The sequence below is a fragment of the Solanum pennellii genome, chromosome 5 (assembly GCF_001406875.1).
Source record: "Solanum pennellii chromosome 5, SPENNV200".
Classification (NCBI taxonomy): domain Eukaryota; kingdom Viridiplantae; phylum Streptophyta; class Magnoliopsida; order Solanales; family Solanaceae; genus Solanum; species Solanum pennellii.
The window spans coordinates 70,058,240-70,079,844 of record NC_028641.1 but is presented as its reverse complement, the minus strand read 5'-3'; the positions used below and the strand labels follow the sequence as shown (position 1 = coordinate 70,079,844).

General features: G+C 31.1%; 4 protein-coding genes and 1 pseudogene across 4 annotated transcripts; 3 read left to right on the top strand and 2 right to left on the bottom strand.

Annotated features, from left to right (window-relative positions):
* The first annotated feature begins 3,877 nt into the window (after positions 1-3,877).
* Positions 3,878-4,536, top strand: LOC107019923 (protein PELPK1-like). Its single transcript, XM_015220283.2, has one exon. The coding sequence runs from the start codon at positions 3,923-3,925 to the stop codon at positions 4,289-4,291; it is 369 nt and encodes a 122-aa protein (XP_015075769.1). The 5' UTR covers positions 3,878-3,922; the 3' UTR covers positions 4,292-4,536.
* A 1,538-nt stretch (positions 4,537-6,074) lies between these two features.
* Positions 6,075-7,289, top strand: LOC107020030 (kirola-like). Its single transcript, XM_015220372.2, has 2 exons — positions 6,075-6,723; positions 6,856-7,289. The coding sequence occupies exons 1-2, from the start codon at positions 6,537-6,539 to the stop codon at positions 7,119-7,121; spliced, it is 453 nt and encodes a 150-aa protein (XP_015075858.1). The 5' UTR covers positions 6,075-6,536; the 3' UTR covers positions 7,122-7,289.
* A 1,819-nt stretch (positions 7,290-9,108) lies between these two features.
* On the top strand, positions 9,109-10,764 carry LOC107018990 (annotated as a pseudogene).
* A 6,656-nt stretch (positions 10,765-17,420) lies between these two features.
* Positions 17,421-18,084, bottom strand: LOC107018988 (protein PELPK1-like). The gene has a single exon (XM_015219579.2). The coding sequence runs from the start codon at positions 18,030-18,032 to the stop codon at positions 17,610-17,612; it is 423 nt and encodes a 140-aa protein (XP_015075065.1). The 5' UTR covers positions 18,033-18,084; the 3' UTR covers positions 17,421-17,609.
* Positions 18,085-19,096: 1,012 nt separating this feature from the next.
* LOC107018989 (protein PELPK1-like) lies at positions 19,097-19,766 on the bottom strand. The gene has a single exon (XM_015219580.1). It carries the CDS (start codon positions 19,708-19,710, stop codon positions 19,342-19,344), a length of 369 nt encoding a protein of 122 aa, XP_015075066.1. The 5' UTR covers positions 19,711-19,766; the 3' UTR covers positions 19,097-19,341.
* Between the last annotated feature and the right edge of the window lie 1,839 nt (positions 19,767-21,605).

Genomic DNA, 21,605 nt, shown 5'->3' with positions numbered 1-21,605 from the left:
AATGAATTCAGACTCCATTGTAGAGCGAGCTATACATGTTTGTTTGGATGATTTCCAAGATATTGCTCCTCCACCAATAGTTAAAACGTATCCATTTGTGGATTTTGTTTCAGTTGACCCAGTAATCCAATTTGCATCACTATATTCTTCAAGAACGACTGGATATTTGTTGTAATGTAAAGCATAGTTTTGAGTGTCATCTAAGTATCCCAAAACTCTCTTCGTTGCCAACCAATGACTTTGATTAGGATTACTTTTGTATCGACTCAGTTTACTGATAGCGCAAGCTATGTCTGGTCGTGTACAATTCATGACATACACTAAGCTTCCCAATACGCTAGCATAATCCAATTGAGACTGACTTTCACCTTTATTCTTTGCAAGATGAAGGTTTACATCAACTTCAGTTTTATATTGCCCAAATGCATCTATTGCTTCATCCTTACCATTTAGCAAATAGACATAACAATATCTAGTGCAATCGTCAATAAAAGTTATGAAATACTTTTTCCCACCACGTGATGGTGTTGACTTCATGTCATAAATATCAGTGTGAATCAATTCTAAAGGATTTGAATTCCTTTCAAAAGATTTATAAGGATGCTTAGCATACTTAGATTCAACGCAAATTTGACATTTTGATTTATTGCACTCAAATTTTGGCAAAATATTTAAGTTAATCAGTTTTCGCAAGGTTTTGTTATTAACATGTCCCAAATGTTCATGTCACAAACATTTAGACTCAAGCAAGTAAGAAGAAGCAAGATCTTTATTCATATCAACTGCAATTACATTGAGTTTGAAAAGGCCATCACTAAGGTAGCCTTTTCCTACATACATATCTTTCTTGCTTACTACTACTTTATCAGAAACAAATACACATTTGAATCATTCTTGATCAGAACTGGAATTGAAACTAAATTCTTTCTCAATTCTGGAACATATGAGACCCTATTCAAAGTCACCACCTTGCCTGATGTCATCTTTAATAGGACTTTGTCAGTTCCTTCCACCTTTGCAACAACGGAGTTTGCCATAAACAACTTCTCATCTGTAGGTGCTGGAGTATATGATGAAAATAATTCTTTGTTGGCACAAACATGGCACGAGGCACCAGAATCTATCCACCATTCTCTTGAATTTCCAACCAAGTTACATTCTGAAAGCATTGCATAGAGATTGTTCATTTCTCCTTTGGATTCAGCTAAGTTTGCTTGATCCTTCTTTTCTTGTCCTTCTTAGGACCCCGGCATTCAGTAGCCCTATGACCGTGTTTACCACAGTTGAAGCAGTTTCCATTGAATTTCTTCTTAGGAGGATTGCTTTTTGGACCAGATGCTGTCTTTCTTTTCTTTAATTTTGTGGGATCTTCTTCAACAAAATTTACTCCAGATTTTGCTGAATTACCACGTGACCTCTTTTCTGCAGCCTTATTATCCTCTTCGATTCTCAACGTTACTATGAGATCTTCAACAGTCATCTCCTTGCGTTCATGTTTCAAGTAGTTTTTGAAGTCCTTCCACAATGAAGGTAACTTTTCAATAATTGCAGCCACTTGAAAGACATCATTCACAATCAATCCTACATTAAAGATTATGTGAGTATTAAGAAAAAACTTAATATTTCTAACATAGGCATTAAATAAATTTATACCTTCAGCAAGGAGATCATGGATTATGACCTGCAGTTCTTGAACTTGGGTGACGACGGTGTTACTGTCTATCATCTTATAGTCTAGAAATTTTGCCACAATGAATTTCTTCATTCCAGCATCTTTTGTTTTGTACTTTTTTTCTAAAGAATCCCAGAGTTCTTTTGAGGTTTTGACATTGCTGTACACATTGTACAGATCATCTTGCAGGCCACTCAGAATATAATTTTTACACAAAAAATCTGAGTGTGTCCATGCTTCTGTTACCAAGAATCGTTCATCAGGCGGAGTTTCATCTGACATAACAGGAACATTCTCATTAATTAACTTCTGCAGACTCAACGTAGTGAGATAGAAGAACATCTTCTGCTGCCATCTCTTAAAGTTGACTCCAGAAAACTTTGCAGGTTTCTCAGTCGGCGCTAAGGTAGCATTTGAACGATTATGTGCAACCGATGTTGTTGCAGCACTTACAGTTCCAGCATTTGCTTGACTTGAATTAGTCTTTTTTCTTTTTTCTGTCACAAATGGCAGATAATTTAAGTATTTGAAATACTAACAGTAAAGAAGAAATCTTTACACAGACTGTTTCTGATTTAACGATAAAGTTTTTATGTTTTTTTAATCGTTAATTGAATGAATTTTAAAAATTCAAGCAGAGTAAAAAACCATAAAGGTTTTAATCTCCAGAAAAATCAAATACAGAAACTTATTAAACTTAAAGATTTTTATTCAACCTATATTATAAGGTTAGCCTAAAAAAGACAGAAACAGAATAAGATGAAACAGAAAGTAAATAGAATACAAGAAGTAATCCGAGTCCACAGAAACTACTGTGTCCTTAAGAAATTTAATCCCCTCACTGTACCCGAGGTTATGGATTAATTTCTCCCAAGATAAAACGTATTAATCCTGTTTAAAAAAATAGCGGTACCTGAAATTTCTTTAACTTCAGAGAACTTCAGAACATTAACAAGTCACACAGACTCAGTCGATCGACATTTTGATTTGTTTGAGAGAAAAAATTTATGCAGAGCAGGAAAAAAAAATTTTGTTTGAAAAAACGAAAATTGACTTCCTTTTATCATTTTCAGCAAGAAACGTGTCTGTTCAAAGAAATCTGTTCAGACCCGTTTTATCCAGAAAGTTGTGTCTTTTGGAAAAAATAACAACTTTTCAGAAAAATGTGTCTGTTAGGAAAATAACGTCTTTTTGGAAAGTAACGACTTTTTGGAAAGAGTAACAACTTTTCGGAATGCTACCATTACCCGCAAATTTATAAGAGAATTTATTTGATTAAACAAAAACTGATTAAATAAATTTTGTTCAAAAAATGTATTAATCAAATCATTTGCAAAATGCGAAGCCGAAGCCGAGCGAGCGACGACGACGACGGTGCGAGGGGACATCTTCTTCTTAGTTCTTTAAGAAGTAATGGAAGTGTTTCCCTATATAAGAACAACAATTTCCCTTTCTTTTGTCGATATGGGAGAAATGACTTTTCATTTGTACTCTGCAAATGACTTTTCATTTTCTCTCCAAAATAGTTCCCTCACTTTTCATATTCTCTCTTTTCTTTTCCCATTCATACTTGCTAAACCCAACAACTTTTACGTCAGCTAATTTTGTAGTTCACTATCACTACCAAAAATAGAAAACTATTGATGGACAAATATATTATTTAGCTAAATAGCAAAACTCATCGCTAATTTTATCTAATATGAATTATTAAAAAAATGTTAGTTACTTGCAATTTAGCGATCACGAGTCATCTAGAATTTTGTAGTGTATCATTTGCATTGAAATCTCTTATCGACTCTAGAGTGTGATATTTCAATATGCAACATAATATCTAATTTAAAATATTTTTTTGTAAAAATTTACAGTTGCCACGTCATTAAATTAATACCAAATATAATATTTTGGGTAGATCATGACTATGGAAGCTAACTTGGCTAAGTTAAGTGACTTTTAAAAGACAAAGAAAGTTGAACGACAATATATATGTAGGGATGTTTATTAAACATACAGTTACCTAAAAAAACAATATGTTGATTAATTAGGTAATTATACATGTTAGATTAATTAGGAGGTTATTGTTGAGAAGATGAACTAACATAGTATTTTTTTCATACCAAACCACAACCAAAAACTAATTCTCCAATTTTTACTGTCACTATATAAACTTGTTTGAAGTGAAGTATAATTAATGCATAATCAGCAAAAACATAAATTATAAGGCTTGAAGAATTTATCACCTGGCTTTATACAATGGCTTATAAGTATATCCAATCTTTTTTCTTGTTATTATTCATCACAGTGTTTTTAACAAGTAGTTATGTGATTCAAGTTGAAGCGCGCAATCTTCTTGAAGTAACTATCCCTGAGCTTCCTAAGCCAGAATTGCCACATTTACCTGAAATCCCAACTTTGCCTAAACTTGAATTCCCTGAAATTTCGAAACCTGAGTTGCCTACATTACCAAAGCCCGAATTTCCAGAAATTCCAAAGCTGGAGTTTCCACCATTTCCAAAGGTTGAACTTCCAACTTTACCAAAACTCGAGATTCCTGTCATTCCTAAGCCTGAATTGCCAACTTTGTCAAAGCCGGAAATGCCTCAAGTGCCTAAAAAGCCTTGAGCACGAGGCTTGTTAAAAATGTATTGTGTATTGTGTGATCATATATGTATTTGAAGCTTTCCTTTTGGAAAGATTATTTATGTGATATTTTTGTATAAGAATTGTTTATGTAATTGTTCTGTTTTCAGTTCACTAATGTACTTGTCTTACTAGTGACATTATACACATCTTTATTTGTACTCTAAGACTCGATTTCAGTTTGTTTATCTGGTTTTGATTTGATATGGTATATAAAATTCTTGGTATATGTCTCTAAAGCCTTTAACGATATTGAATTTCATGATATTTGACTAATGCCGGTAAAATCTTTAACACTCTTTATTAATATGTATATGTTTATTGCTACTAAAAGTTGTTCTTGTTATAATTGTTGTGGTCTTAACTAAAGATATGAAAAAGATAGCAAAATATATTTTAATTTTGTAATCTTAATTGAAGATGCGAAAAATCTTTACGGTATGTTTTAAATTCATATATTTGCTTAAACAAACCTGAATTCTCAACACAAACGTTAAAACACTAATATAAGTATTGATAGTTAAATTATAATAACAACACCTAAATTCTTGTATTACAAGGAAAAGTAACTAAAGATAGAGATAAAAATGGAGCTGAGAAGTTTCAACTCTAGAAAAAAGATGAGAGGAACATACAATTTCTTCACTTTACACATAACTCTTATGTTAACAACTACCTAGTCATATTTAATCAATTGATAATTGGGCTTGAATTGCAAATAAAATTCTCTAATATTTATTCGACCCAATATTTTCATCTAAATCAATTTAATTCATAACTTCTAGCATATAAGCCGGTACTAAATCGATTTGGTTCACAACGGATACTTTTACTACAACGTGGGTGGCTGTAGTGGACAGAAAATATAGACTATAAATGATCTTTTTGCATAGTACATGTTCTGATTGTGTTATGGGTGTTCGATAATGGTGATGATTTCGAGGTCGGATTATTATAACTTAAATTTTGAAGAAAAGTATATATATTCTCTTTAGATTACCTACATGGGCGACCTTTCTTGTGTGTTGACTTGTAGGAATATATCTACATAAAATATGTGTTACACAAGAAAAGTTTTTGTCATATTAAATTTATGAAGCTATTGTTGAGAAGATGAACTAACACGCAATTTTTTCTACCAATCACAACCAAAGCTTGATTCTCCAATTTTTATTTTCCACAACCACACATCTTATAAAAACTTGTTTGAAGTTAAACATAAAGCATATTAGCATAATCAACCAAAACATAAATTACTAGTCTTGAAGCATTTATCACCTTTTGATATAATGGCTAATAATTAAAACTCATCTTTTTACTTGTTATTATAAGAGATAATTAACAGGATTTATTTGATTTAACAAAAACTGATTAAATAAATTTTGTTCAAAAAATTTATCAATCAATCACATCATTTGTCGAAGCCGAGCGAGCGACGACGACGACGGCGCGAGGGCATCTTCTTCTTACCTTATGAAGAAGTAATGGAAGTGTTTCCTTATATAAGGACAACAATTTCCCTTTCTTTTGCCGATATGGGAGAAATGACTTTTCATTTTCCCTCCAAAATAGTTCCCTCACTTTGCATATTCTCTCTTTTCTTTTCCCATTCACACTTGCTAAATCCAACAATTGGCAACTCCGACCCTTAACTTTTGATGTACACAATTAAACACTTAAACTTGTATAAAATTGAACAAATTGACATATTCGTCCTACGTAGCACTTTGTGTCCTACATAGCTTCCTGCACGTATCATGCCATGTTTTAAAAAGAACATTTTAGGGAGTACAAAGATAGAGAAAGTAAAATTGTAAAGCGATTCGTCAAATTAAAAGTGCTTATAATATGTAAAATCATAAATAAAAAATGAACAACTTATGGTTGATATCGGATTATAAGCACTTGAGTTATAAGTGTTTGCCAACTATATATTTAAGCTTTAAAAATATGCTTATGAACTAGTTTGAACCACTTAGAAACTTAACCTACTTAATATAAAAGTAGCATATTGGGTACTAGATATAACCAAAGACTCTCATTCTGTAATAATTGTGTGTTAGTTAATTACATGCACACACCTAATTATGTATATGAAAAAAAAATGAAATTTATAATCAAAAGTCTAAGACATATTGACATTGCCTAACTATAAAAGGGCAGAACTATTCATGTAATGATGAAGCACATATTTGTTATTATAACTTAGTTATATATCATAGAAAAAATGAGTCTTGAAGGTAAGTTGGTTTCTGAGATAAATATCAAATGTGATAGAGATGTGTTCCATGAAATAATTATGTACAAACCACATTATATATGCAACATATGCCCTGATAAGATACAAAATGTGGATATTCATGAAGGTGATTTGGGTACTATTGGCTCTGTTAGGTTCTGGAAATTCACACATGGTACGTAAATCCGTATTATATTAATTCATGTCGATTTTAATTTGTCCAAATTCAATTCAACTCACTCAATCATTAATAAACGAAATTAGCAGTATGGATTTTTTTTTTTACTATATATATTTGTTTGTGTAGATGGGAAAGAGATGGTGGCAAAGGAAGTTATTGAAGAAATAGATGAAGAAAAGAAGTTGGTTAAAAAAAAGATGATTGAAGGAGATATGTTAGAGTATTATGAATCATTTTACCTCACTATTCATGTTGAGACAAAGGATGAAAACAACTTAGTTACTTGGATTTTGGAATATGAAAAGAAGAATGTGCATGTGCCTGATCCACACACTTTCATGGAATTGTGTATCAATATCACTAAAGATATTGAGAGTTACCACATCAAGTGATACATAAATACATATATGTATGTGGTGTGGTTAATGAGTTTGCTTTGAAATGTCTAATATATATGTAGAGAAAATAAAGGGAGTGGATATTGATAATAAATAAAAATATATAAAAGCTCCTTCTAATACATATATGGTTGATTTCGGATTATAAACACTTTTAGTATTTGTCAACTATATGATAAGCTTAAAAAAATATGCTTATGAACTAGTTTGAACAACTTAGAAACTTTACCTAATACCTTTTCTTAATATAAAAGTAGCTTATTGGGTAATAATTGTGTGTAAGTACAATGCACACAACTAATTATGTATAGGCAAAGAAAATATGAAATTTATAGGCTAGAGTCTACACATATTGACATTTTTACTTAACTATAAGAGGGTAGAGATACGCACTTATAATTAATTAAGAGGAAATTGTTTGAAATATATTTAAACTTTGATCAAAATTGTTGTAACATACTAAACTTTGGAAATGACATTTTTTCCCCTGTACTATTTAATAATGTATTTAAAAGGTATATATGTGTCCACGTAGACATCATAAATATTACATAATTATAAATAGTAATATGTTCACGTGCGCACATATATACCTTTAAAAAACACTATTAAATAGTATATGGTAAAAGGTCCTCCATAAAATTTGATATCATAACAATAATTTCGTCCAAAATTAAAATATTTTGCAGACCTTTTCCCGATTAATTAATTAATGAGTTTATATAGTCAAAGCATTAGATAATAGCTCACACAATAGGCAATCCATCTTCTATGGCTATTGCTTCAGCACAAAAATTAGTAGTGATAGGGATATGTAGTATTAGCACTGGCATGGACAAGGTCCCCTCTCCAATTCTATTACAAAACATGTCTATAATTGATCTCTAACATAAAATTTTGTCCAAGAGATAGTATAGTGTTTGGTTGGCCATATGAGAAAAAAAATAAAATTCATGCATTATTAATACAGGAGTTTCTGGTGTCATATTAAGTTAAAAAAATGTAGTGTAAAATGTATTTGTATAGAACGATTTCAATTATGTAATATTATTAAATAATATTCGCAACATATATAAGCTAATATAATCACTGCATAGTTATTCTTATGAGATAATCGACCCCTAATAATATTGTGATATAATTTGGATAAATTGATCTATTTTAATTGAAAGAAAATACTTACTTGGAGGTGAGTTAAGTTGGGTCACTCAAGTCAAACATAACACTATTTACCACCAACCTACTGAACATTTATATTAAACTTACTCATCTTTATTTACTTACAAACTTTAAGAATGGCAAAATAATTTGCAGCAATTCTAGCCATGTCCACCATAGGTTACTTTGTTATTTCAGGGTGTCCAAAATACTATATGTATCAATATAATTTCGACGAAGGGTGATTTAGGTGGCTCAGTCCCTGCTTATGGACCAAAATATGAACATAATTCTGTTGATTTATTGATCTTTACTTAAGGATCCAATATAAAATATGTAAACGATTTTCTTTTCATTTAATTGCATAGATTTATCTTAAAAAGGATCAGTCTTTAAATTTTATTTTTTATGAGTTGATTATTTATTTTTGCCCCTATCTCCAAAGTGGACTCTACTTGTTACTCCAAAACGACGAAGCCATGAGCCGAAGGAGGGACTTGAACCCTCAACCTCTTAAAAAATGAACTTTCCCCTAGCGTGACTTAAGTTCTTTAACAACGCGAGACATAATTTATGAGATATTATGATCATCATAAAATTAAAGATGACCAAACTTATGACTTTGACTTAAAAACACTTTCGGTATTTACTAAATGTATGACAATCTTAAAAAAATGCTCATGAACAAAATAATTATGTGTATATACATAGACACGCCTAATTATGTACAGGCAGAAAAAGTAAAAAAATGTATTATAATCTAGAGGTTAGAAATATTGGCATTGCCTAACTATGAAAGGGAATAGTATCTCATGTAATGATTGAACCACACACTTTTTATTATAACTTTGTGATATATCATATCATAGAAGAAAAATGAGCCTCCATGGGAAGTTAGTTTCTGAGATAGAAATTAAGTATGATGGAGATATTTTTTATGAAGTATATAGGCACAGGCCACACCATAACTCCACCATGTCCCCTAATAACATACAAAATGTGGATGTTCATGAAGGTGAATGGGGCACAGTTGACTCTGTTATCTTTTGGAACTTCATCCATTGTAAACCTTTATTTTATTTGATTTCAATATTTATCACAAGATGTTTGGTTCATACATTCTTCAATATATATATGATATCAATATTGTGTCAAAAATATCGTGGATTAATAAGCACATAATTACAAATTAAAAAAAATAAAGAAAAAAAATAACACAAGGATTTAACAAGATTCATCTAGGTCTAATTATTCAAGCAAAAACAAAATGTCTTCTACTATAAAAAAATGAGCGTACAAATTAGTAGTCACAATCCTACAAGGAAAATGTTCTTTCCATTATTCCTATAAGGAAAAAATATATTCCTTTTCCCAAATCTATTTGGACAACAAATCTCTTAAATTAATACTCTCTTTATCTAACAATAGTTGTCAAATATACTAAAAATAGATTATGAGTTTCATAAAATATATAAGAGAAAAAAATTCAAGTAATACTCTCTTTATCTAACAATAGTTGTCAAATATACTAAAAATAGATGTCCAACAAAACTTGTCCAATTTAGAAAATCAAGAGATTATTTACCTTTGGTATTAAATATTATTTATCATCTAACACATTTTTTAAAACAAAAATGTAATAAAGTCAAAAAATAATATAATAATATTATCTCTATTATTTATTATTTATTGACTCAATCCATTTTTAATCCGTTTAAATTCAAACCAACTCACTCGATCATTTAAAAGTGAAATTAATAGTATGAAATATTTACTATATTTAATTTGTTTTACAGATGGGAAAGAAGTGGTGGCAAAGGAGAAAGTGGAAGAAATAGATGAAGAAAAGAAGCTAATTAAAAAAAATAATCGAAGGAGATATATTGGAGTATTACAAATCATTTTACATCACTGTTCATGTTGAGACAAAGGGTGAAAATAATTTAGTTAATAATGTGCCAGATCCACACACATTCATGGAATTACTCCTCAATGTAACCAAAGATATTGAGAATTACCACATCAAGTGATACATAAATATTATACACAACGACTTTTTGAAAATGTCGACAAGTATATGTCGAATTTTTTAAAATAATGTTTTTTGAAGAAATCGATATGAATACGATAACATTTTTTGAATAGTTGAAACAATGTATACCAAATGTTTGGATTTAAGCTGTTGTCTCAAAGTCTTGTAATAATATGTGTTGTTATTAGCGGGTGTGCTTTGAAATATCTTGTAACAAAATAAAACGAGCGGATATCTAATTTTTATAGATAAATAAAAAATAAAATTTGTTATTTGAATTGCACTATAGTTTTTCTTTCTCTTTTTTAGTTCTCTTAGTTGTCTCAAAGTCTTGTAATAATATGTGTTGTTATTAGCGGGTGTGCTTTGAAATGTCTTGTAACAAAAATAAAACGAGCGGATATCTAATTTTTATAGATAAATAAAAAATAAAAGTTGTTATTTGAATTGCACTATAGTTTTTCTTTCATTTTTTAGTTCTCTCTGCTGAAATTCAATAGTATGTGCTTTTCTTTCAACTTCTCCATTTTATAAACAAAGAATTTTATTGTTTTAGTTAGATATATATATGACCATGATAAGAAGTTAATAACAATATTCTAAAAGATAGGAATAAAATTATGGCTAGGGCCGAAGCTGACGAAGACAACTTTGATAGAGGAATCAATAGTTGAAAAAAGGAAATAATAGGAAGAACAAAAGATAGCCAAATTCTACTGCAGAGATTGTTGCTGGATGATTTATTCAATAGGTTCTGTCGCCTTATATAGGTTTACATATTATGGAATCATATTTCCACTAAACCATTACTGTAATTTCACTAAACCAACTCATCTAAATATTAAGAACACAATTCTTCAAATACTACACAATAGGAAAACTATTACGTGAAAAGAAAACAACTACCAACTGGAAGCTAATATATAACTATATAGTCAAACTAAACAATAGGAGTTGATGTTGTACAACTTTTAACACCCCCTCTCGACATCAGCTCCGGTCTTAACCATGCCTAGTTGTAGACATAAACTTTAAAAGTTATGGACACTTAAGCCTTTTGTGAACACGTCTGCAATTTGTTTCTCAGTTTTTATATGCTCCAAGTCAATCTCTCTTTGCAACATTTTTTCCCTAGTGAAGTGGTATTGTATTTCCACGTGCTTCGTCCTAGCATGAAAAGTAGGATTTTCAGTCAAGCAAATCGCTGACTGATTATCACAGCACAAGGTAACTGAGTAGCCAACTGTTTGGTGTAAATCCTTCATCAATTGCATAAGCCACGTACTTTTTTGAGCTGCAACTACTGTTGCCCTTTACTCTGCTTCTGTTGTTGACAGCGACACAGTTGGTTGCCTTTTGCTGCACCAATAAATCGCTCCAGCTCAAAGCTTAAACACATAGCCAGTTGTTGAACGTCGGGTATCATGATCCCCTGCATAGTCAGAGTCACAATATCAGACTAGCTTGCATTCTTCACCTTTCTTGTACAAAAGACCATAATCAATTGTACTTTTCACATATCTTAGTATTCGTCGAACAACCTCCATATGGTGCTTTTTTGGATTGTGCATGTAGCGATTCATTACACCAACTGCAAAAGAAATATCAGGTCGAGTCTGAGTTAAATAAATCAGACTACCTACATGTGCACACATCTTAGCATTTGTCTCCAATGGTATTGATATTGGTTTGCAATTCAACATTCCAAACTTTTTCAACAGACCTTTAGAATATCTTTTCTGATGCAAATAAATTCCTTCTTCGTTACAATCAACCTCCAAGCCAAGAAAAATGATTGAGTTTTCCAAGTTCCTTCATCTGGAAACGAACTGACAAATTCTTCTTTGTTAGAAGAATTTCTTCTTCATAGTCTCTAGTTAGGATTAGATCATCCACATATACTAGCACAATAGCTAGTTTCTTTGCAACAACTTTCACAAACAAGCTGAAATCTGCCAGTGCTACAGAATAGCAACTATGAGTAAGAAATTCAGAAATCTTACCATACTATGCCCTTGGTGCTTGCTTTATAGCGTTTTTCGAAGCTTACATACATTCTCAGGATAAGCTTGATTCTGAAAGCCTATTGTTTGACATATGTAGATCTCCCGATCCAACTCTCCGTGCAAAAAGGCATTCTTTACGTCCATCTGCCATAGGTTCCAATTTTTACTGGCAGCAAGTGCAAGTATGATCCGGACTGTAGTAAGCTTAGCCACTGGACTAAATGTTTCATCATAATCTAGTCCATATTGCTGAGAAAAGCCTCGGGCTACAAGACGAGCTTTGTGCCTTTCAATTAACCCATTTGTGTGACGCTTTATATTGTAAATACATTTGCAAGAAATAGGTTTGACATCACTTGGCTTTACCACGATCTCCCAAGTTTGATTCAGTTATAGCGCATCAATCTCCTCCTTTATAGCTTTAATTCACTTCGGATTTTTAAATGCTTCCTCAAAATTCTCTAGTTCTTTTTCATCTTCTTTTTCTACTATGGCAGCATTGGCATACTTTGGATTAAGCTTTCTGATCCTAGATGATCTTCTAAGAGACTAGGGCGTGTTTCTTCCACTTAGCTCGTCTGCTTCACTTTGTTGTTGATACACACCAGTTTGCCAAGGATTTTGAGCCAAGCCTTCTTCAGCAATATCTTCGTTAGCTTCATCTTCAGCTTCATCTAGACTCAGCTGGATATGGGACGATTCCAATACATCTTTGAGAACATTTGAATATAGCAAAATTTCCTTTTTTGAAGACCACCCTGAAGAAGCTTCATCAAATATCACATTCCGAGAAGTGTAACACTTTCTGTGCTTGGGTCACAACAACGCTACCCTTTTCGTTGACTGTCATACCCTACAAATATACACCTAACAGCCTTTTTATCCATCTTTCTACGTAAATGTATAGGTATAAATACATAGCATACACATTCGAAAAGACGAATGCCCCTTTGTAAGCTTCACTCAGATATGCACCATCCACAACAACTATTGGTCTGCAGTAATTGGACCCCCTAATGAATGGTCTTAAGGTGACGAACAGATCCATAAATTCATCCTCCTCAGTCTTCTGCATTCTTATATAAGAATTTAGATACACGGTATTTAACATATGTATGTATCGCGGCAACCGCCTATATCCCGCAGATGGTTTTCCCCTTATCATGGATAGTGCACGTTCTTTAGCACGCCATGCTTGCTGGTAAGATATTTGAACCCCATAGAATTCTCTAATATCATCAATTATATCTTTCGGAGTATTAATTCGTTTACGATTGACCAATTTTGGAGCAGTAACTCCACTTACAAATCCGACTGTTGCTTGGACTTTGGTTAATATCCTCTCCCTCATCGGACACATATGTTCACTATTGAAACTTCTAACAATGAAAATATCAGATTTTTTCCTGAAGGAAGCCTTCATAATCCAACCACATTTGTCCGAAAAGCATACCAACACATAGCTTTGTACTTTTTTTCATCATATTAATACATATAACAATTACATCATATTATATATATAACAATAATTTTTAAAGTAATCAAACAATGAATTACACGAAAGTATCAACCGTTTTCGAAGAAAATTATTTTTACACGTTTCATAACTTTTTGTTATTCTTGTTGAAATTGATAAAGTCCTTATTATATCAGCAGTAGTATATTAAAGTATCACTATAGTTAATTCAGTGTATCAATAAACTTAACGAAATAGTGAATCATAGATTAAAACGGATTTAACTCAAAATATCAACGAACTAATGCTACATGAATGTTTTAACAGTACAGTTTCATGTACTAATTGTATCAGCATGTAAAGATATATAAATTTCAAACACTATCATACCTTTATTGATCAGATCTCTTTACTTTGCAATTGAAGTTGTTCTTTATCTTATATTTCGTCATCACATCTACAAGTGTTGCTTTATCTTTATATATCTGACCTGTGTTCACCTTTATACTTTTTGAATCGATTATAACATTTGTAACTCCAAATTCTGGATTTTCATACGAATCAAATAAACTAGATTCAACCATTGCCAGAACTTCTGTATCTTGTGTTGTGCCTTGTACACATGTAATTTCTCCACATGTTCCATCAAAGTTATGTACAGTACCTCCAATCTTTTCAATTGTGTCAATACATAATGGATACATTGCAAATCCTGGCTCATTTTTTCGGTTCTAAATATAGTTTAACAACCATATCATTCTTAACCTTCATTGGGCAGGAGTTACCTTCTACAATGTAATGAATTTCAATATTTTTCCTTATACATCGATATCCAACTCGGCTGCAATTGCTGCTTTGAGATTCGAAAATGAAATCGAATCTCCAACAAGGATTCCATCGATTTTGTAACTTTCATACTGCAATTCGCTCACCCAAATTCCTGAATGCCTCAGCAAAATTGATGTATTCAAATTCCTGAATGCCTTAGCAATATTGATGCATTCATCATGTATCAGCCAAAATAACAGAATTCTAATTCATTTCGTCTTTTCAATGGATGTTCATAAAATTGTCTTCAATCTGGATGATATAATTTTGAATTTTGAAGTGTGATTCAATTACCTGCTGAATTATGATTTCTTTATAAATAGTTACCGTAACTGAAGCTGATTTAAATAACCAAATTAAATGTTCCATTTTTCTCCCCTTTTAGCTCAACAGTATTTAATTAATGTGTATCAGTTAATAGTAATGCATCACGCTACTGCATTTTAAGGGATTCTATGTAAATAGTAAATTAGTCTGGATAGATTGTAATTATTATGTTACACTATGAAATTCCTTATATTTTTACTTTAAAAAAATAAACATCCTCAACTATATAATTTTTCTTTTATCTTATTTTTGAAGTACACGTAGGTATACAAAGATTTGTTATGGTGTCATACACTATACTTGTTCTACCATAATTAAAGATTCTTTAGTTAATTTTACAAAGTACAGAGGGGATTTTTTTTCAAAACTAGATGATAATAATTTCGTTATTATGACAATAAAATTTCAATAATAAATACATGTTCATACATAATTAAGTTTTTATAGTTATACACAGAAATAAATATAAAATATACCTAAACAATGCTATACTTTATTTAATTTCAAAATTTATCAATAACTCACCATTTCAAATAGTTAGAAATTATAAATTGTTTATTAAATTTTAAATATGAATATAAATAAATAAATAAATAAATTGACATATTTCAGCAACACTTACAAAGGANTGCAACAAATTTTAAACATATGGAAAATAAACAAATCATACAAATAAAATATGAAGAAACATAACTTTATTGATCAAGATAGATTGCGGGTACAATTCTGTTGATCCCTTGATTCCACTCTCCTAAAATATTTATCCATGATTTGAGGGCCTGATTTAGATTTGATCTCTCTATATGAATAATCCATCAATTTCCGGAATATTCGAGATCTTGATATCTTTATCGAATTTCTGAGATACCTTTTAAGAGAATTTAGTACCCTTTATATAGGCAAACTAGGGTTTAAGGTTGAGTTGCCTCGAATTGAACGCATCTTGTAGAGTCCCACAAAATTTCAATGTCTACACATACAATAGCTATACAAATAATATTATACAAACGTGTGAATTATATAAAACAAAAAAGCTAAGTCGCATAATTATAACTAAAAGTAGATCGTGAATTGTAATTAAGATAAACTATAGAAACTAATTAACTCTTATATAAGCAAACATTTTAATTATATTTTAACCTTCTTCTTCAATTTATATCTACTTGCTTAATTTCTTTTGCCTAATATTTATTGGACCATGCCTATTGTGTGACACATTAAATTATAGCCATATAATAATATCCGTTGATAAATATATAATAGGCTTAAGTCATCTGCGGCCCCCTAAAGTTGTCCTCATAATTCACTTAAACACCTCAACTAAGGCTACTACCTATTAGACACTCTAATATTAACAAATATGTACCTATTAAATACAAAATAATAATAAGCTTTTAAAATGTTGTGTGTGTAACTCACGCGCACTATTTTTAAAAAGTAACCAATAAAATTGCAGTATGTGGCACATGGGCCCCATCTAATGAATATTTGATTATTTTTTAAAAAATGAAAATAAAAACTCCAATCATTAATAATCCTAAAAATTAATTAGCAAAAAGGAGAAAAAAGAAAACCCCCATTCCCACACAAACCCACCTTTCTTCTTCTTCCCTTCACCAGCCATCCTGATTCCAACAACAAATTCCATTCCTCCGGCAACAACAAAAAGAAAAAAAAAGAAAATCTCCCCCACCCCCTCCTCCAAGTTCGTCAACCTAATCATTTGCCTTATCTTCTTTTTCATCATCATCAATTACTTCTCATTTTCTATTCCTTTGAAAAGATTAATCTTTTTGAAATCAAGTCTAATGCAAATAGTGAAATAAATTATGAAGTATAATATATTAATGGAGTGATTGTTAAGATTCTTTATGGAAAAAAAATCTACGTAGATAAATTATTTTGATAAATTATTTCAAAATCAATAAAGAGAACAAATATTGCTCTTATAGTTTTGATGTCCCATTTGTTTCTTGTTGCAAGTTCTTTTAACAAATTCAATTTATGAAGAGTGAAAAATAAAAATGAAAGAAAAAAAACAGAGTGCAGGGGTGAAGAAGAAGACAATTGGTACAGCCTACAGGGTGGGGATGGGTGGGGTTGCTTTCTTTTTGGTCAAAAATATTATTTTAAATAAAAAAATACTTTGAGTTGTATTAATTAATGCTGATTAGGATAAAAAAAAAGAGTAAAGTTTATTTTTAAAAAGATTAGGAATATATTCACGCGCTACTAGGCTGTGAGATACACTTATTTAGCCACGTCAGCATTTTGTGCTCAATAGACACAGTTTAGAATAATTAAAGTGTTTAATAGGTACAAACCTTAGTTGAGGTGCTTAAATGAATTATGCAGACAACTTAAGGGGGCCGCATATGACTTAAGCCTATATAATAATATTCGTTGATAAGCATTTCTTTTCTCAATAAGTTGTATGTCGAATACGCTTTATGTACTTTATAAATGTGCTTTCAATGAGAAAAAAGTACCAAAAATTATAGACATATGATATATAGAACAATCACATAAATATAAATTTTCCAAAAGGGAAGTTGCAAATGATTCTAGCACAATAAAGAAAAAGCATGCATATGATCACATAACATAATTAAGTGTTAACATTTTAACAATATTGTTGCTTCAATGAAGCAAATAGGATTTCATACGCTTCGTGCTCAAGGCTTTTTAGGCACTCGAGGGATTTTTGGCCTTGGCAAAGTTGGCGATTCAGGCTTAGGAATGACATGCATATCAAGTTTTGGCAATTTTGGAAGTTCACGCTTTGATAATGTTGGGATTTTGGGCAATTCGGGCTTTGGTAGTGTTGGTAGCTCGGATTTTGGGATTTCAGGAAATTCGAACTTAGGCAAAGTTGGAATTTCAGGTAAATGTGGCAATTCAGGCTTTGATAGAGTTGGTAGCTCGGGTTTTGGAATTTCAGGAAATTCAGGTAAATGTGGCAATTCAGGCTTAGAAAACTCAGGCAAAATTACTTCAAGAAGATGACGCGCGTCTGCTTGGTTTATGTAGTTATTTGTTAAAAACAAAGTAACAAATAATAACAAGTAAAAAGATGAGTCGTAGTGATTATTAGCCATTATATCGAAAGGTGATAAATGCTTCAAGACTAGTAATTTATGTTTTGGTTGATTATGCTAATATGCTTTATGTTTCACTTCAAACAAGTTTTTATATAGATGTGTGGTTGTGGAAAATAAAAATTGGAGAATCAAGCTTTGGTTGTGATTGGTAGGAAAAATTGTGTGTTAGTTCATCTTCTCAACAATAGCTTCATAAATTTAATATGACAAAAACTTTTCTTGTGTAACACATATTTTATGTAGATATATTCCTACAAGTCAACACACAAGAAAGGTCTCCCATGTAGGTAATCTAAAGAGAACATATATACTTTTCTTCAAAATTTAAATTATAATAATCCGACCTCGAAATCAACACCATTATTGAACACCCATAACACAACTAGAACATGTACTATGCAAAAAGATCATTTATAGTCTATATTTTCTGTCCACTACAGCCACCCACGTTGTAGTAAAAGTATCCGTTGTGAACTAAATCGATTTAGTACGGGCTTATGTGTTAGAAGTTATGGATTAAACTGATTTAGATGAAAATATTGGGTTGAATAAATATTAGAGAATTTTATTTGCAATTCAAACCCAATTATCAATTGATTAAATATGACTAGCTAGTTGTTAACATAAGAGTTATGTGGAAAGTGAAGAAACTGTATGTTCCTCTCATCTTTTTCTAGATTTGAAACTTCGCAGCTCCATTCTTATCTCTATCTTTAGTTACTTTTCCTTGTAATACAAGAATTTAAGTGTTGTTATTATAATTTAACTATCAATACTTATATTAGTGTTTTAACGTTTGTGTTGAGAATTCAGGTTTGTTTAAGCAAATATATGAACTTAAAACATATCCGTAAAGATTCTTCGCATCTTTAATCAAGATTACAAGATTAAAATATATTTTGCTATATTTTTTCGTATCTTTAGTTAAGATCACAATTATTATAACAAGAACAACTTTTAGTAGCAATAAACATATACATATTAATAAAGAGTGTTAAAGATTTTACTGGCATTAGTCAAACATCATTAAATCCAATATCGTTAAAGGCTTTAGAGACATATACAAAGAATTTTATATACCATATCAAATCAAAACCAGATAAACAAACTGAAATCGAGTCTTAGAGTACAAATAAAGATGTGTATAATGTCACTAGTAAGACAAGTACATTAGTGAACTGAAAACAGAACAATTACATAAACAATTCTTATACAGAAATATCACATAAATAATCTTTCCAAAAGGAAAGCTTCAAATACATATATGATCACACAATACACAATACATTTTTAACAAGCCTCGTGCTCAAGGCTTTTTAGGCACTTGAGGCATTTCCAGCTTTGACAAAGTTGGCAATTCAGGCTTAGGAATGACAGGAATCTCGAGTTTAGGTAAAGTTGGAAGTTCAACCTTTGGAAATGGTGGAAACTCCGGCTTTGGAATTTCTGGAAATTCGGGCTTTGGTAATGTAGGCAACTCAGGTTTCGGAATTTCAGGGAATTCAAGTTTAGGCAAAGTTGGGATTTCAGGTAAATGTGGCCATTCTGGCTTAGGAAGCTCAGTGATAGTTACTTCAAGAAGATTGCGCGCTTCAACTTGAATCACATAACTACTTGTTAAAAATAATGTGACGAATAATAACAAGAAAAAAAATGGGATATACTTATAAGCCATTGTATAAAGCCAGGTGATAAATTCTTCAAGACTTATAATTTATGTTTTTGTTGATTATGCATTAATTATACTTAACTTCAAACAAGTTTATATAGTGAAAGTAAAAATTGGAGAATTAGTTTTTGGTTGTGGTTTGGTATGAAAAAAATACTATGTTAGTTCATCTTCTCAACAATAACCTCCTAATTAATCTAACATGTATAATTACCTAATTAATCAACATTATGTTTTTTTAGGTAATTGTATGTTTAATAAACATCCCTACATATATATTCTGTTCAACTTTATTTGTCTTTTAAGAGTCACTTAACTTAGCCAAGTTAGCTTCCATAGTCATGATTACCCAAAATATTATATTTGGTATTAATTTAATGACGTGGCAACTGTAAATTTTTACAAAAAATATTTTAAATTAGATATTATATTGCATTTGAAATGTCACACTCTAGAGTCGATAAGAGATTTCAATGCAAATGAATACAATACAAATTTCTAGATGACTCGTGATCGCTAAATTGCAAGTAACTAACATTTTTATAACAATTCATATTAGATAGAATTAGCGATGAGTTTTGCTATTTAGCTAAATAATATATTTGTCCATCAATAGTTTTCTATTTTTGGTAGTGATAGTGAACTACAAAATTAGCTGACGTAAAAGTTGTTGGGTTTAGCAAGCATGAATGGGAAAAGAAAAGAGAGAATATGAAAAGTGAGGGAACTATTTTGGAGGAAAAATGAAAAGTCATTTGAAAAATGCAAATGAAAAGTCATTTCTCCCATATCGGCTAAAGAGAGGGAAATTGTTGTCCTTATATAGGAAAACACTTCCATTACTTCTTAAAGAGCTAAGAAGAAGATGCCCCCTCAGGCCACCGTCGTCGTCGCTCGGCTTCGGCTTCGAATTTGGCAAATGATTTGATTAATAAATTTTTTGGACAAAATTTATTTAATCAGTTTTGTTAAATCAAATAAATTCTCTTATAAATTTGCGGGTAACGGTAACATTTCGAAAAGTTGTTACTCTTTCCGAAAAGTCGTTACTTTCCGAAAAGACGTTATTTTCCTAACAGACACATCTTTCCGAAAAGTTATTCTTTTTTTCAAAAGACACAACATTCTGGATAAAACGGGTCCGAACAGATTTCTCTGAACAGACACGTTTCTTGCTGAAAATGGCTATAAAAGGAAGTCCATTTTCGGTTTTTCAAACAAAAATTTTTTTCCTGCTTTGCATAAATTTTTTCTCTCAAACAAATCAAAGTGTTGATCGACTGAGTCTGTGTGACTTGTTGCTGTTCCGAAGTTAAAGAAATTTGAGGTTCCGCTATTTCTTTAACAGGATTAATCCATTTTATCTTGGGAAAAATTAATCCATAACCTCGGATACATTGAGGTGATTAAATTTCTTAAGGACACACAGTAGTTTCTGTGGACTCGGATTACTTCTTGTATTCTATTTACTTTCTGTTTCATCTTATTCTGTTTGTCTTTTTTAGGCTAACCTTATAATACAGGTTGAATAACAATCTTAAAAAATTTAATAAGTTTCTGTATTTGAGGTTTCTGGAGATTAAAACCTTTATGGTTTCTACTCTGCTTGAATTTTTAAAATTCATTCGATTAACGATTAAAAAACATAAAAATTTTATTGTTAAATCAGAAACACTCTGTGTAAAGATTTGTCTTTACTGTTAGTATTTCAAATACTTAAATTATCTGCCATTTGTGACAGAAAAAAGAAAAATGACTATTTCAAGTCAAGCAAATGCTGGAACAGTAAGTGCTGCAACAGTAAGTGCTGCACATAATCGTTCAAATGCTACCTTAGCGCCGGCTGAGAAACCTGCAAAGTTTTCTGGAGTCGACTTTAAGAGATGGCAGCAGAAGATGTT